The sequence below is a fragment of the Mustela nigripes genome, chromosome 11, assembly GCF_022355385.1.
Source record: "Mustela nigripes isolate SB6536 chromosome 11, MUSNIG.SB6536, whole genome shotgun sequence".
Classification (NCBI taxonomy): Eukaryota; Metazoa; Chordata; class Mammalia; order Carnivora; family Mustelidae; genus Mustela; species Mustela nigripes.
Window position 1 is genome coordinate 16,743,480 of NC_081567.1, and position 15,810 is coordinate 16,759,289.

Consider the following 15,810-nt stretch of genomic DNA (forward strand, 5'->3'; position numbering starts at 1 on the left):
TTTATTTATTTTTATTTGACAGAGAGAGATCACAAGTAGGCAGAGAGAGAGGAGAGGAAGCAGGCTCCCTGTTGAGCAGAGAGCCCGATGCGGGACTCGATCCCAGGACCCTGGGATCATGACCTGAGCCGAAGGCAGCGGCTTAACCCACTGAGCCACCCAGGCGCCCCTAGAAATCTACTTTTACAGTTGATTTGTTTGGATCAGGATCCAAGGAAAACCCCAATATGACAGTTGATTGATTGATAAAACGATTTTATTTTATTTATTTGACAGAGGGAGAGAGCGAGGAAGGGGGAGAGAGAATAAGCAAGGGGAGCAGCAGAGGGAGAGGAGGAAGCAGGCTACCCACAGAGCAGGGAGCCCCCGTGGGGCTTGATCCTGGGACCCTGGAGTCATGACTTGAGCTGAAGACAGATGCTTAACTGACTGAGCCACCCGGATGCCCTAATTGATATTTTTTCAAACTCTTTTACTGTTTTTCCTCCTTTTTTTTTTTTAAAGATTTTATTTATTTATTTGACAGACAGAGATCACAAGTAGACAGAGAGGCAGGCAGAGAGAGAGAGAGAGGGAAGCAGGCTCCCTGCTGAGCAGAGAGCCCAACACGGGACTCGATTCCAAGACCCTGAGATCACGACCCGAGCTGAAGGCAGCAGCCCAACCTACTGAGCCACCCAGGCGCCCCTCCTCTTTTTTCTTTTAGCGCCATTTATTTATTGAAACTGGGCAATTTGTCTTATAAAATTTTCCCGCATTTCTAGATTCACACATGTTCGCATTCTAGATTTACATAACTACTTCTTCATGGTGTTGTTTAACCTGTTCTTCCATCCCCCTTATCTCGCCCAAACTAATCTAGCTGGAGGCTTGATTATATTTAGGAAGCTGGTGATGATTATAATGATGATTTTGACAAGGATACTGGAAAGGTGCTACTACAAGTTTATTGCATCATTTTATAGGAGGTACAGAATGGTCGTCCTAGTGATTTTAGTGATGTTAAGATTGACTGCTGAGTCCTTTTGGGGTGGTAATCGTGTAAAGTCAAACATAAGAAATTATTACTAACTTTTTTGGTGTAATTATTTATTACATAAGGGTATTGTGTAAAATAAAAGTCCTTATCTGACATACAATAGCATGGATGAATCTCAAAACATGCTTCATGAAAAAAGCCAGACACATACTCTATGATTTCATTTGTACGGAAAATTCTATACTGACAAAAAGCAGATCAGTGGTTGCCTGGCTAAGGATAAGGATTGGGCTGTAGATGGGCATGAGGTGACTTGGAGGGGAGTTGGAAATACTTCGTATCTTGATTATGGTGCTTATTACACTTGTCAAACTAATGGAGCCATGCACTTAAAATGAGTGTGTGTTATTGTATGGAAAGAAAGACGTATTTTATTGGAAATAAAGGTGATTTTAGAAGGAAAGAAAACAAGGTCACAACTAGAAGAAGAAGAATCCATTCAAAATAGCCACAAAACCATAATATGCCAATGGGGGGGAATCTAATGGTATACAAGACCTTTACAGAGAAAATTATAAGATTATATTAAAGAACATAATATTTCAATTATGAAGCTGGGGGATGGGTACACATTCTAGAGAGTGACCGATGCTGTGCATGGTTTACAGGTGAGGAAATAGCACTTTGCCAGGGCAGCAGGACATGGTGAAGCTGTAGGTCTCTGGGCTTCTCTGACTCCATCAGGCCCTAGAGCCTCTCGAGGGTGGTCCTGTCTCTCCCCATAACGGATGTCCCCATAGGGGATGTACCCATCCATTACAACTCTTTCAGTTGTAAGCTCCAGAAATCCAACTCAAACTTATTGGCGTATGTGGAAAAAGGAACCTATGTCTTATGTGACAGAAAGGTTAAAGGGTTCAGGAACAGCTTGATCCAGATACTCAAGGGATGTCAAGAATATGGCAGTCTTCCTATCTTGATTCTGCAGTTGTCTGTGTAGGCTGATTCCAGCCAACTTTTCCTATGTGGTGACAAAATAGTCACTGCTAGTGCTGACCTTATAGCCTATCAGCTTACTAACCCCCAGTGGAAAGAGGGCTCTTTTTCCTAGCAGGTCCAACGAATAAGCTTCTGGTTACATAGCCTTGAGTCAAGTGCCTGTCCCTGAACCAAGCAGAAAAGATTGCTTTGACTGGGGAGCTGTGGCCCTGTGCCCACTTTGGATCTGCTCTTGAACTTCAGGGACTGCCAGTGAGGGAAGATTGGTCCCCCCAAGGAAAATCCAGATGCGGCCACCAGTAAAGATGGTCTGGTAAGAGGCTGGGCCAGCAGCACCCAACAGGTCCCCTGTCCCAACACCCCTCATCGGGAGCAGTCAGCCCCTTCTTAGACACAAGAGGAGCCTCGGGTCAGGGCCCTCACCACCCAACGGACACTTAGCTTTGTGTTCTCCAGACATCAGCTTGCAGAGAAGCCGAAACATAACTTTCACCACTGGCCTCCCACTGGCCTCTGTGGTGGCCCCATACCCATCCGCCCCACCCCACACTGGGATGTGAAAGCAGCCTCTGTGCTTGCCCGCTTGGCCCTCTGCACAGCTGTCCAGCTCTTGCTTCTGGGCCATGGTTTTCAGGTCTCTCGCCAATGTACTCCTCCAATGCTGGGCAAGGAGGCGCTCGGAGATGGAAGGCAGTGTGTGCCGGTTTCCTGTGCACAGTGGAGGGGGTATCTGCACCCGAGAGGTGTTGCACGGACTAAAGGGGCGGGACATATTCACAGCTGACACAGTGCCCTGTCCGGCATGCACCCTGTCCGGCATGCAGTAAACGCCACCACTTCCGGTGGGTACTATCCGTCCCCGTCCAGTCCAATCCGGTCCTGCGGTGGGCTGTGAGGAACACCGCGGCCCGCAGGTGGCTGCGATGGAATTGTGCAGGACGCTTTTACACGCCTGGTCTCATTTGAGCCTTATCACTTGGCGAAGAGGGCAGGACAGGCCGCATTGATCCCCCATTTACAGATGACGAGCCTGAGGTTCAGAGAGGTTAGACTTCATGGCCAAGACCATGCGGCCAGTCAGCGGTGGCAGCCCACAAGGCCTCCTTTGGTGGTGTCCATTGACGCCCTTCTCCTTCTGGGGTCCAGCCCAAACCCCCGGTAAATGGTAACAGTAGTACTAGTCCATATGCACTTGCTGCACTCCAGACGAGGTGCGTCAAGCTTTGCTTTCCCCATAGCCTCTTGAGCTACGTATGACTCTTACAGACAGAGAAACTGAGGCTGAAGGAGGTTAAGTAGCCTGCCCAGGGTCAGTCGGTGGTGTGACCGCCAGGAGCCCAACTTGGGAAGGAATCTGATTCTGGGGTTCGCCCCTCTTGCTTCTGCATCGCCGCCCCCGACGCCATCGTCAAATCCAAGGGTGACAGTGGAGTCCTCTCCCCTGCTGAGTCTGGAGTCTGGCTTCCTCCTCTGCTCCGCATCCTTGGGGTCATCCTTGGGGTCGTCCTTCGGCTCCTCTCCCTTCAGGAGGCTGAGAGCTCTTCAGGGTCAGGAACCTGGCCCTGACCTACCGCCCTGGCCCGGGGTGTGGGGCGGGAGGCAGAGCAGCTTTCACTGGGGGTGGGCGTTCCTGTGAGTGCGGGGCACGGTCCGGTGAGCGGGCTGGGGGCGGACTGACGAGCGAGGGACAGGGTATTTCTGCATTTTGACCTGACAGAAGGGCCCATTAGATGGTCGGCGACCGGCCGGCAGCGTCTGCCTGGGCTCGGAGGGGGCGGGCGCGGCCGAGCGGGGCGGAGGGCGGGGCGGAGGGCGGGGCGGCCGCGGGCCGGGGGGGGCGGGGGCGGGGCCTCCGCGCGGACGAGGGCGAGCGCCTTTGCGAGCTCCGCCCAAAGGGGCGCTGCCACTGCTAAGGAGGCGGGCAGACGCCGCTTCTCATTCATTGTCTTGACAAGAGCATCCTCAGCGGGCCGTGTCCGGCTCCGCCAGCTCCTTCCTCCTCCTCCTCCTCCGCGCCCTCCTCCATTTGGGGGGTCCCCCATCTCTCAGCAGCAGGTAAGCCTGGGTCGCGGGGCCAGGGACCGGGCATCACTGCCCGGGGCCACCTGTGGGGCAGGCGTGAGCTCGGCGGAACCGGCCGTGGGGGCGGACGGGCTGTCAGCGCGCCGCCGGGAGAGGGGACAGAGCCGTCCGCGCCGCGCGTGCAGGGGACTCGCCGGGGGGGGGGTGCGGGGAGTGTGCGTGGGAGGGTCCATCTGCGTGTCCCAGGGCTCCGTGCACAGGCCAGGGTGAGGGACCACCGCAGCCAAGATGGAGGTGGGGGAGCCCGGGGGTGGGGGGGCTGGCTTGCGCCAGAACGGCGGCGGGGGGGGGGGTGGGGGGGGGGGTGGGGGGGGGGGAGGGGGCAGGGTGGGGTGAGCCGCGCAGCTGCCCTGAGCTTGGAGAGACAGGAAGGGGTTCAGAGCAAAACAAGAAAAGACCAAGTTCCCCTTTCCGTGGTTTCTGAGCCTGGTACCTGCGGTGGGGGGAGGAGGCAGGGTGGGGCGATGGCTTCCTGTCCCCCAGCCTCGGCTTTGGGGCTCCCCTCTCCGCAGGCCCAGGTTTCTCACTGGGGACCCATCCCCTCGCCCCTGGACTGCTTCTCACACATGCTTCTCGCCTGCTTTCTGGCAGGTGGACCCGGAGCCTCCCGGGGCAGGCGGGGGCAGCGGGGCGCCCCGTGAGAAAGGCTGAAGCTGGGAAGGTGGGGTCTGGGAGGTGCCCTCTGAGCAGGTGGCATGGCCCCTAGCTGGCACAAGAAGGGGATGCTCTTGGGAGTCAGGAGGGGGGGCCGGAGCCTGGGGGGCCAGAGGCAGACCCCCCCACCTCACTTGCTCTTCCCCAGCCAGGCTCTCCCCGCAGCCAGGCTGGGGAAACCATCTTCGCTAGGCCTCTGAGAAGTCAGTGCCGCCTCCCCCCTCCCATGCATGGTTCCCGAGCAGGGGGAGATGGCACTCAAGGGCACCTGCTTCGGCAGACTCGAGAGGCAGGGGTGTGAGGAGGAGAAAGTGGGACCCAAGCCATCTGCCTGTTTCTGGGGGCCAGAGACCTGCCTCCTGGACAGGCCCACATGCTGCTTCCCTCTGGATGCCCAGCCCTGAGCCAGGAGGGGAGGGAGGCCAGCCCTGCCCAGGCCCTCAGGAAGCTCCCTGTGTGGGTGTGGGGGGTGTGGAGTGTGGCTGCTGTGACTGAAAGAACCCACCCTCCAGGCTGTACCCACCCAAGCCCCCAGAGGGTGGCAGTGGGAGCCATTGGAGAGGATGGGCGAAGTCTGGCAGAAGACCACAGATCAGCCATTGGTGCTTCCCCACATCGGGCTCTGCCGGAGTGGCTGAGGGTACAGACATGAGGCCCTGGCGTGGGCAGAGAAGGCGGGCCTTGCGGGCTAGCCAGGAGCGGGAAGGAGTGAGGACCGCAAGCAAGAGGGAGACAGGATGGCAGCTTGCAGGGAAGGGGGCAGGGAGCCCAGGGAGCTGATGCCGGGAAGTTCACTGAGACCTTAAACACCAGCTGAGGGGTGTCCTGGGGGACACGGGGGGGGGGCACTCTAAGGCCAGAGTCAACCTGAAAAGCCCTCAAACCCATGCGTCCCCCCAGGATGAGCCGGCAGGTGGTCCGCTCCAGCAAGTTCCGCCATGTGTTTGGACAGCCCGCCAAGGCCGACCAGTGCTATGAGGACGTGCGCGTCTCTCAGACCACCTGGGACAGTGGCTTCTGTGCCGTCAACCCCAAGTTTGTGGCCCTGATCTGCGAGGCCAGTGGGGGAGGGGCCTTCCTCGTGCTGCCCCTGGGCAAGGTGAGCCCTTGGAGCCCTTGGGGCAGTGGTATTCCCTTTGAGGGGGCCTCTGGTCCTCCAGTGGCCCCGCGGGGGTCCTGATTGGGTGACTGTCACCAAGCCTTCTTGGGCTGCAGCGTTGTCAGCTGTAAAACTGAGCTGGGCCACATGAGCCTTCAGCCTCCTCCAGCTCCTACGTGCAGTGGTCGCGTGGAAACTGAAGCTCAGGTGACACCAGAAAGGTCACAAGGCAAGGCCTGCAGACCCGGGCCTTCTCCCATCCGGAGCACAGAGAGGGCTCCATGGGGTCAGGGCAGACCCAGTCGTGCTCCCAGGGTGGGAGGGGCTCCGGGCCTGGGCCTGTCTGAGCACCCCCCACCCAACCCCAGCCCAGGCCAGCTCTGGCCCCCCGGCTGGGGCCAGGGAGGATGTGAAAGGCCCTGCCCCCCTCCCTCTGCTCCTGCTCGCCCTGCCTTCCCCTCTGCTGACCCCCACCCGCAGCATACTCCTGTGCTCTTGGGGGGTGAGACAGGAAGGGGAGATGGGCCCTAAGTTGTTACCTTAAAAGGGCCGATGGAAGCCAAGAGAAGAGGAAGTGGTTGTGGGGCTAGAGCTGGGCCCGCTCTTCACACCGGAAACCGTGCAGCAGCGGCTGTCCCCCGAAGCAGCCATTTCCAAACCTCTGCTCCTGCCTGGGGCCAGTTAGGACAGACTTCCCCGTTCCCTATCCTGTTGTAAGCACCCCTCCCCATCCCCACATTTCCCTGGGGAACCCTAACCTTACTACAACCTCCCTGGCCCGGCGCTGGAAAGCCTCCCTCGGGGAAGCTGGGGTGGGAGGGCCAGCCCTCAGGGCACTGGTGAGAAAGGAGCCCGCAGAGATGTCAGGACCTTGGCCAGGGTCGGACAGTAAGGCGGGCCCAGGGCCCAGTGTGGCCGCTGGTACCCAGGCCCACACCCCCATCCTGTATTACTTGGGGCCAGCCCTTCTGAGACATCTCTGGGACTGAGGCAGAGGACAAGCCCTCCTGCCCTAGGCCCTGTTTCCACGTCCCAGGGACCCCACTGCCTTCATTTCTGGGCCTCTCTGAGGGGCGTGGGGAGGCTGGATCAGGTTTGGAGAGCAGAAGTCCCTCCCTCAGAGGCCCTGCTGTACTCCCTAGACTGGACGTGTGGACAAGAACGTACCCATGGTCTGCGGCCACACAGCCCCAGTGCTGGACATCGCCTGGTGCCCACACAATGATAACGTCATTGCCAGCGGCTCCGAGGATTGCACAGTCATGGTGAGCGGTGGGGGGGGGGGGGGGGGGGCGGGGCCCGGGGGGGGGGGGGGGGGGGGGGGGGGTGCGCACGAGGGTTGGGGGGGTGGGGCTCGAGCCCTGGATCTGACTTTTGGAGCCCCCCGTCTCACTGGCCTCTTCTCTGCAGGTGTGGGAGATCCCTGATGGGGGCCTGACACTGCCCCTGCGGGAGCCCGTCGTCACCCTGGAGGGCCACACCAAGCGCGTGGGCATCGTGGTCTGGCACCCCACGGCCCAGAACGTGCTGCTCAGTGCAGGTGCCTGGCGGGGAGGAGAGGGGCAGGCCGGTCGCCTGACAGCAAGGGAGGGAGGCTCTTGGCTTTCCAACACGGGGGATGTGATCACCCAGGTTGTGACAACGTGATCCTGGTGTGGGACGTGGGCACTGGGGCAGCTGTGCTGACGCTGGGCTCCGACGTGCACCCGGACACCATCTACAGCGTGGACTGGAGCCGAGACGGCGCCCTCATTTGCACCTCCTGCCGGGACAAGCGAGTGCGCATCATCGAGCCGCGCAAAGGCACTGTGGTTGCTGTGAGTTGCCCTGAGTTGGGACCCTTGACCCTAGGACCTTCACCCTCCTACACCATCAGCCAGGTCCCCGGATGCTGCCCTCTCTCGCCCTCAGCTGGAGTCTGGTGCTTAGGATGTGTGTGTGGGCACTTGACTGACCACCTGCCTTTTCCTGCAGGAGAAGGACCGTCCCCATGAGGGGACCCGGCCTGTGCGCGCAGTCTTCGTATCCGATGGAAAGATCCTGACCACGGGCTTCAGCCGCATGAGTGAGCGGCAGGTGGCGCTGTGGGACACGGTGAGCGCCGGGCGGGGGAGCGGCGATCGGGCTCCGCGGGAGGCTCGGTCCCTGCCCTGCCACTTGCCGGATCATACGGAGCCTCAGTTTACCTTCTGTGGGATGGGGTCTCCACCCCGAGTCCCTGCCCAGGGCTCCTTCTAGGCCCGACTTGGCCCAGCTCATTGTTCCCCGCCTCCCCTTCTCCCCCCTCCCCCCCATCTCTGCAGAAGCACCTGGAGGAGCCACTGTCCCTGCAGGAACTGGACACCAGCAGCGGCGTCCTGCTGCCCTTCTTCGACCCCGACACCAACATAGTCTACCTCTGTGGCAAGGTGTCCCCGTCAGGCCGGGGCTCCCGGGCAGGAGGTGGGGGGATGGGCGGGACTTGGAAAGGCCAGGCGAGAGGACTCCACGGTGTTGACCCCTGCCCTCGCACCACCTCCTGCAGGGGGACAGCTCTATCCGGTACTTCGAGATCACTTCCGAGGCCCCGTTCCTGCACTATCTCTCCATGTTCAGTTCCAAGGAGTCCCAGCGGGGCATGGGCTACATGCCCAAACGTGGCCTGGAGGTGAACAAGTGTGAGATTGCCAGGTGACTGACCCTGACCCTGACCCGAGCACGCACCCTGGGCTGTTTGGACCCCATGGGGACCTTCGGTTCCAGCCCAGCCCTGCGGTGGTCGCTGCTCACCTCCTTATTTCCACAGATTCTACAAGCTGCACGAGCGGCGGTGTGAGCCCATCGCCATGACAGTGCCTAGAAAGGTGATGCTCCCATGTCCCCTCCTGGGCTGGGCCAGGCACGGACCTCACACAGTTGCAGGGTGGCGGTGAGGCCCAAGCACTCTCTTAACCAGCCCTGGCCTTGCCCACAGTCGGACCTGTTCCAGGAGGACCTCTACCCACCCACCGCAGGGCCCGATGCTGCCCTCACGGCGGAGGAGTGGCTGGGCGGCCGGGACGCCGGACCCCTCCTCCTTTCCCTCAAGGACGGCTACGTGCCTCCAAAGAGCCGGGAGCTGAGGGTCAACCGGGGCCTGGACACGGGGCGCAGGAAGACAGCTCCAGAGGCCAGTGGGACCCCCAGCTCGGTGAGAAGCAGATGCGAATCTGGGAGTTGGGCAGGGGCTGCTACTGACGGGGTCATTGTCCCAGTAGGAGGAGGCTGACCCTCTGGGGGCCGAGAGCAGGTCGTGCTCAGGCCTCAGAGAACAGATTTCAGTTTCTTGGCCTGCAGCCGCCCAGGGAGCTGCGGAGAGACAGGCTGGCCCCGGAGCTCTTGGGAGGGCGGAGGGGGAATGGCCGGATGAGGGGGAGCCTGTGACAGAGCTAGGACTGATGCAGCACGACATACCCCAGGACGCCGTAGCCCGCCTGGAGGAGGAGATGAAGAAGCTCCAGGCCACGGTGCAGGAGCTACAGCAGCGCTTGGAGAGGCTGGAGGAGACGGTCCAGGCCAAGTAGAGGACCCGACGGCCTCAGCCGGGGCCTGGCATCCCCGGCCTCCCTCCATTCACGCCCTTCTCCTCAGGCCGCGATGGCAGATCAAAAAATAATAATAAAATGGCTTTATTTTCTGGTATCTGTGACTCCGCTGGTCACCTGGATGCCGGGTCTGCTGAACCGACCTGCCCTTGAGCTGTCCCTCGGTTGCCTTGATGAGACTGGCCCATGCGGGGAGCGGGCGGGGTGGGGGATGCCTCTGAGCACGGAGGCCGCAAGGGAACAGGCCACAGCGGGTGGCAGCCGCGCCTTGCTTGGGTGGGTTGAGAACTGGCAGGGTCTGGGGTACACAAGGCCCTTGCCTGGGGCCACAAGAATTCACATAACAACAGAATTCGCCTTTCCTAGTCAACCGTGACAGGCTGCATGCTGACTCGACGGGTCACCGGTCGGTGGTGGGGAAACTGAACTCACGGGACACTTAAGACGGCAGTTCTGGGACGGATTTCAAATGCAAGCCCAAGGGAGCAAAATCAGGGGATCTTTTGGGAGGCCAAAGCTTAGAACCAAACCCTGGTTTACAGGGGAGGACCCGGGAGGCACAGAGCAGGAGGAGGACCGCCGGGAGGCAGACCTTGAGTCAGGAGCCGTCCGCCTCTTCCAGTTCCCAGTCTTCCCCGCAGTATGGCCCTATCCATTTGGGGGTTAGATGGGGGTCCCGGCCACAGCGGCAGACCTCCCCTCATACCACAGAGGGACCACAGCAAGGACTAAGTGCCTCATTCACCCCCCGACTCCCCTTCAGCACGTGGGGGAGAACCACCTGTGTAGAGAGGCAGCTGCATGGATGCCCTGTTGGCACATCTGAGTCTCAATCTCTATGCAAGCCATGTGACCCTGCGCCGGTCACTTCTCTCCAGGCCTCAGGTGCTCTAGAAAATCGGGAGGGACAGCATCACAGCTCTGTGAACGCAGTGGGTGGATCCAATCAGGGCTGTGATAGAGAAGCAGAAAATCTGGAACGTGCGCCTCTTAAAGTGACACTCCTTCCCTGAGCCTCTCCCACAGAGCGGTGGTGACGCGGCCTCCTAGGGAAGTCATACAGGAGTACACTCAGTCAGTAGCTCTGCCCCTGGTCCAAGGGACCAAGTAAAGTTCAGGAAAGCCTCCTAGGAATGGAGAAGGGTTAACCCATCATCACCATGACTTCAAGCTTTACTAGGCCCTTCTCCCTCTGTTAGGAACAAGAGGGAGGTAGGAAGTGGGATGGTTATTTGGGGCCAAGGAACTAGTCCTGAAGAGGGGAACCGAGTGGTGGGATGTTCTAGACTGTAACCCCTCACTCCCAAAGAGCTCTGGCCCCTCCTGGGTCCCACAGAACCCATCTGTGCCAGACCTTACCAATCCTGGCACCTGTGTTTAAGACTGCCACAAGGGTATCATGTGCCCAATTTTATGGCCTCATTTTCCTGCTTTAACCCTATCCGTGCGTCCTGCCCCCAGCTCCATTCCTGAAACTCTCATGGTCTCCCCAGGGGCAACTGTGACCATCCAAAGCCCTGGGCTAAAGGGTCAATTGTATTTTCTGCAGCGGAGCAGGAAACAGCAGCCTTCCAGAAGTTGTGGTGTCCCCACTGGGGTACCACATCCCCTGAGACCATGAGAGGCTGGATAACCTGCAGGGAAGCAGAGGACCCTCCATCATGCCTCTGACATTAGGGTGACACTGGGGAGTGGGGGAAGTTTGATAAATTGGCCAGTGCCCTGAAATCCCGAGTACGCGTCCATCTGTGCACCTTGAAAACTGACAGAGGGCGGGATCCCCTGGTAATGGCCAAGGAACCGCGGCACCGTCCCTAGGGCTCTACCAAGGATTGCAGAGAAGGCCGGGGCTGCCTGCCCCGGGAGATACTTTAAGGACAGAACTTTCATTTTGTAAGTGGGGACACAGAGGCCTGTGTGTGAAGGACTTGTCCGAGGTAAAGACCATGGAGAGTGGCCGAGCAGGGAGAAACCAGGCTCTAGACTCCAGCTCCGCATCCGTCCACCCTCCCACGCACAACACACTGACACAGAAGCTGGCCCTGATTCATAATTTAATGGCTGTGCAGGCCTTGGTCTCTTATTTCTGCTGCTCGCGGGCCCACTGCTCTGGGGTCAGGGTTTTCTGCTCAAAGGCATGAATGTGCAGAAGCTCTTCAGCTAGGCACGTGTTCACCAGCCTGGGGGAGAGACGGGGTTAGGAAATGGAAGGCCAGGGCCTGGGTCACGGCCTCCGAAGGCAGGGCGATCCAGGAGACTGGACGTGTCCCCCAAATTGGGACCCCGGGACTTGGGAACCAAAGAGGCAGAGGCCCCAGTCTCCATACAGGGGTCACGAAGGCGGGATCCTTGGGGCTGCGGTTCACGGGGCAGGACCGCACTGGCGGGGGCGAGGGAGTTCGATTTAGGGGAGAGGCCGGGGCTGGGGTCCCGGCGCCGAGATCGCGCCGAGCGAGGTATTCCCGAGGTCTCACCGGTGTCTCTGAAGCAGTGGCTTCCCCTCGAACTTGGCCGACACCACCAGGACTCGGAAGCTGGACGCGCAACGGTGGGGAGTCGTGTCCTCGACTTCCTAGGAGGCCGAACCGAGGGCGCGTGTGACACCCGCCCCTCGGGGGCGCTTTCCCGCTCGGGGGGCGAATCCAGGCCGCTCAACTCACCACATGCTCCGCCTCCAGGTCCCGCTGCAGCTTCTCCCGGAGGTATTCGGCGCTGAGTTCCATCGCGGCGGCCCAGAAGGGGCGACAGCCCAGCCGGGAGGGAACCCCAGCTCCGACCCCGGCCACACCGCTTCCGCCCTTACCGACGCCACTTCCGCTGAGGCCAGCACTTCCGCCCTTACGAAGGCGTCCGTGAAGCCAGCACTTCCGCCCTTACGAAGGCGTCCGTGAACGCAGCACTTCCGCCCTTACGAAGGCGTCCGTGAACCCAGCACTTCCGCCCTCACGAAGGCGTCCGTGAACGCAGCACTTCCGCCCTTACGAAGGCGTCCGTGAACGCAGCACTTCCGCCCTCACGCAGGCCCTACTTTCCAACAGTCCCGGGCTCCGCGGTTACCCTCAGCCGGCCAGAGTCTGCACAAGGCCGGATTCGGGCGCTCAGAGGCGTCCGCCGTCGGCGCCGCAGCCTGGGTCCTGTGGGCCGGTTTGGACCCCCGACGCCAGCCAGGAGGGTGAGCGAACCTGCACTGCTGCGGTCTCTAGGGTGCCTCGGGGTCGCCCCCAGACGCTCTTTCCGAGACAAGCATCTTGCGGCCCTGGCAGCTCGGCCCTCCCTGAGGTCACAGGCCGCAGCAATCAACCCAAAGCCCCGATGGGCCCTGCGGGGGACACGGCGAGGCCCGGCCGCTTCTTCGGCGTCTACCTGCTCTACTGCCTGAACCCTCGGCACCGGGGCCGCGTCTACGTGGGCTTCACCGTCAACCCTGCTCGTCGGGTCCAGCAGCACAACGGCGGCCGCAAAAAAGGCGGGGCCTGGCGGACCAGCGGGCGCGGGCCCTGGTAAGAGGTAGCGGACTGCGGGGAGGAGAGGCCTGCCGAGAGGGGCGGGGCCAGGGGAGTGGGCGGAGCCCTAGGGTGGCGGATCCCCGGGCCGGGGGGCGGGGTCCTGCCGGGGAGGGCGGGCCTGCCGTGGGGGAGGAGCGCGGCCCCCACAGGGGAAGGCGGGGCCCCGTGAAACTCCGCCGTGGGACTAAGGAAGGGACTGGGTAGGGAGCACCGTTCCGGGCTTGGGGGGTGACCGCGGGCTGAGGAGCCGGCGGGGTGTTAAAGACCCTGCGAGCGAGACGAACTGAGGCGGCCAGGTAAGAACCTGTGCCGGAGGCGGGGCCTGGGGTTGGCAGGTGCGAAGGGCCGGACCTCCACGCAGGGGCGGGGCCCCGCGGCCGAGGGCTGAAGCCGGGCGTGGGGCTTGCGCTTCCGCGAGGGTGGGGCGGGGGGTGAACCCCGGTGAGGGGTGAACCCGGGTGAGGGGTGAACCCGGTGAGGGGCTCCGGCCCGACAGCGGTGGGCGCGGACTCTCACGGCCGCGTCCTCCTTCCCGGCCCCAGGGAGATGGTGCTGCTCGTGCACGGCTTCCCCTCCGCCGTGGCCGCCCTTCGGGTAAGGAGCGGGCCGGGGGCGCTGGGAAGGCGGGCCGGGCCGTGGGGGGTCGCCCGGAGGCCCTGAAGCCCGTCCCCCGCCCGCAGTTCGAGTGGGCCTGGCAGCACCCGCACGCCTCGCGCCGCCTGACGCACGTGGGTCCGCGCCTGCGCAGCGAGGCGGCCTTCGCCTTCCACCTGCGCGTGCTCGCGCACATGCTGCGCGCGCCGCCCTGGGCGCGCCTGCCGCTGACCGTGCGCTGGCCGCGCGCCGACTTCCGCCGAGAGCTGTGCCCGCCGCCGCCGCCGCACATGCCGCTGGCCTTCGGGCCCCCGCCGGCCCGGGCCTCCGCGCGCGGCAGCCGCTCGGGTCCGTCGGCCGACGCCGCGGCTGCCTGCGCCCTGTGCGCGCGCTCCTTCCAGGTGAGCCGCCCCGCCTGGTCCTCGCGGGGAGACCGGGCTCGGGCCGCTGGGGACCCCGCCGTGGGCGGACGGGCCGGGCAGCCCTCAGTCGCCCTTTGCGCTCGTCGCCAAGACGGGGACGGCGGTCCTTCTGCCGCCGCGAAACCCGTGCCTTTCTCGAGGCCTTTTGCGCTGACCCTGGGACGGGAAGCTCCTCCTAGACCTTCACCCCAGTCTTGACGGCGTGCCGCCGGCCCCGGCCCCTCGCGGTCGTCCGGGGCGCCCCCGTGGGCAGCCGCGCGTCTTTCGTGTGCGCTTCCCTGCCTCGTTGTGCCCTTGGAGCCCATAAACTTAGGGTCTAACGGAGTCGGCGTCGTATTGATCTTGTCAGTGTCCCCTGCCCCCTCCAGGGCAGTCCTCGCTCACTGCTGTCGAGGAGGGTCTGGCAGGGCGCCCGGGTGGCTCGTCGTTAAGGGTCTGCCTTCGGCTCAGGTCATGATCCCGGGGTCCTGGGATCGAGCCCCACGTGCGGCGGGCTCCCTGCTCGGCCCGAAGCCCGCTTCCCCTCCCCCGCCCCGCCTGCTTGGGTTCCCTCGTTGTCTCTCTGCCAGATAAATACAGTTCTTGAAAGAAAAGAAAAGGGTCTGGCAAATAGCAGGTGCCCATGATCCATATTTAAGGAATGAACCGAGATGGTGGGTCCGACTTCGGAGCTCTCCGGAAGTGTAAATTGAGTACCTGCCGTTGGGGTCAGGGTTAGGGGACCTCCCTGGGATGCTGAGCCCGCGAGACCTGGAAGTCTGGCTACAGCGGCCGTTTCTGGAATCACTGCTAATGCTCAGGGACACCGGCCGCCTTAGTCCCTGTGGGTAGGGATCGTCACCTCTCTGTGCCTCAGTTTCATCTATAAAGCGCAAATACTAGTAGTGTGTGACTTGCAGCGTTGTTGAACGTGAAGCTTCTGGACCGGTGTCTTTCCGTATTTATTTCCGTAGAACGTGAGCTCCATCATTCCTTCTGGTTTTCTCTCTTAACTTGCCTGCCCCCCCTCCCACGCTGGGCGCCCCAACAGGAAGAGGAGGGCCCCCTGTGCTGCCCCCACCCCGGCTGCTGCCTCAGAGCCCACATGATCTGCCTAGCAGAGGAGTTCTTGCGAGAGGAGCCGGAGGAGCTTCTGCCTCTGGAGGGCCAGTGCCCTGGGTGAGTCCCAGCACCCCCGCCCCAGCCTGGTTGAGTTCTGGGAAGATGGCGCCAGTGGTCCAAGTCCAGGCCCCGGGGCAGCCGAGTCCGTATCTCGGCCGCCGAGGGCCTGGCCTGGAGGAGGCTTGTGAGTCTGACTCTTTGTCCTGCCACCTGCACTCGTTGGTAGCTGTAAGAACTCCGTGCTGTGGGGAGACCTGATCTGGCTGTGCCAGGTGGGCACCGAGGAGGAAGAGGAGGACCTGGAATTAGAAGAGGTGAGAGGTGGCTTTGGCCCCAGCCTCCCGACCCCACCCCGTACCCGAGGCTGCCTTTGACCAGTCCTCCTGTCTCCACAGGAACACTGGACAGACATGCTGGAGACCTGATCCTCGGCGCCCCTCACCCTCTGCCCACTCCTTGTCTCTGGCTGGGTACTTTTTACTTGAGTACAATAAAGAGTCTGACTTAAGGGAACTTTCTGGTGATTGCCGGGGAAGGGGGATGCTGGAGCTTGGAGACAGAGGCCCTGCCAGTGCCTGGGGCCTGAGGAGAAGAGCAGAGTGGGGAGGGGCTGCTCGCTTGTGTGGACCAGCCTCTCCCCTTCCTGGAGGCCCACGTGCCTTGGCTTTTCCTTCACATGCTTCTGAGGTCACACAATTTTTTTTAAGATTTTATGTATTTATTTGACAGAGACCGTGAGAGAAGGAACACAAGCAGGGGGAGTGGGAGAGGGAGAAGCAGGCCTCCCACTGAGCAGGGAGCCCGATGCGGG

At 61.5% G+C, this 15,810-nt stretch overlaps 3 protein-coding genes across 6 annotated transcripts in view; 2 read left to right on the forward strand and 1 right to left on the reverse strand.

Annotated features, from left to right (window-relative positions):
* Positions 1-9,473, forward strand: part of CORO1A (coronin 1A) — a 32,816-nt gene extending 23,343 nt beyond the window's left edge. Inside the window, exons 1-11 of one of the 3 annotated variants that reach the window (XM_059414996.1) lie at positions 3,901-4,033; positions 5,615-5,813; positions 6,956-7,078; positions 7,224-7,353; positions 7,446-7,630; positions 7,788-7,907; positions 8,117-8,221; positions 8,338-8,483; positions 8,599-8,656; positions 8,767-8,982; positions 9,251-9,473. In XM_059414996.1, the coding sequence (XP_059270979.1) occupies positions 5,616-5,813; positions 6,956-7,078; positions 7,224-7,353; positions 7,446-7,630; positions 7,788-7,907; positions 8,117-8,221; positions 8,338-8,483; positions 8,599-8,656; positions 8,767-8,982; positions 9,251-9,355 (1,386 nt within the window). In that variant the 5' untranslated portion in view covers positions 3,901-4,033; position 5,615 and the 3' untranslated portion in view covers positions 9,356-9,473. Of the gene's footprint in view, positions 1-3,900; positions 4,034-5,614; positions 5,814-6,360; positions 6,527-6,955; positions 7,079-7,223; positions 7,354-7,445; positions 7,631-7,787; positions 7,908-8,116; positions 8,222-8,337; positions 8,484-8,598; positions 8,657-8,766; positions 8,983-9,250 lie in introns of those variants that run through there. The other 2 variants (XM_059414997.1, XM_059414995.1) reach the window with 2 other exon arrangements.
* Positions 9,474-11,413: 1,940 nt separating this feature from the next.
* On the reverse strand, positions 11,414-12,231 carry BOLA2B (bolA family member 2B). Its single transcript, XM_059415006.1, has 3 exons — positions 12,037-12,231; positions 11,851-11,948; positions 11,414-11,556 (listed from the first exon to the last, which is right to left on the reverse strand). The coding sequence occupies exons 1-3, from the start codon at positions 12,097-12,099 to the stop codon at positions 11,457-11,459; spliced, it is 261 nt and encodes an 86-aa protein (XP_059270989.1). The 5' UTR covers positions 12,100-12,231; the 3' UTR covers positions 11,414-11,456.
* Positions 12,232-12,373: 142 nt separating this feature from the next.
* SLX1A (SLX1 homolog A, structure-specific endonuclease subunit) lies at positions 12,374-15,507 on the forward strand. Of its 2 annotated transcripts, XM_059415004.1 has the most exons (7): positions 12,374-12,548; positions 12,640-12,876; positions 13,425-13,476; positions 13,563-13,877; positions 14,929-15,056; positions 15,226-15,313; positions 15,395-15,507. In XM_059415004.1, the coding sequence occupies exons 2-7, from the start codon at positions 12,689-12,691 to the stop codon at positions 15,422-15,424; spliced, it is 801 nt and encodes a 266-aa protein (XP_059270987.1). In that variant the 5' UTR covers positions 12,374-12,548; positions 12,640-12,688; the 3' UTR covers positions 15,425-15,507. The 2 variants fall into 2 exon arrangements, with proteins under 2 accessions (XP_059270987.1, XP_059270988.1); XM_059415005.1 differs by lacking the exon at positions 13,563-13,877 and having other exon boundaries at positions 12,374-12,876.
* The last annotated feature ends 303 nt before the right edge of the window (positions 15,508-15,810 follow it).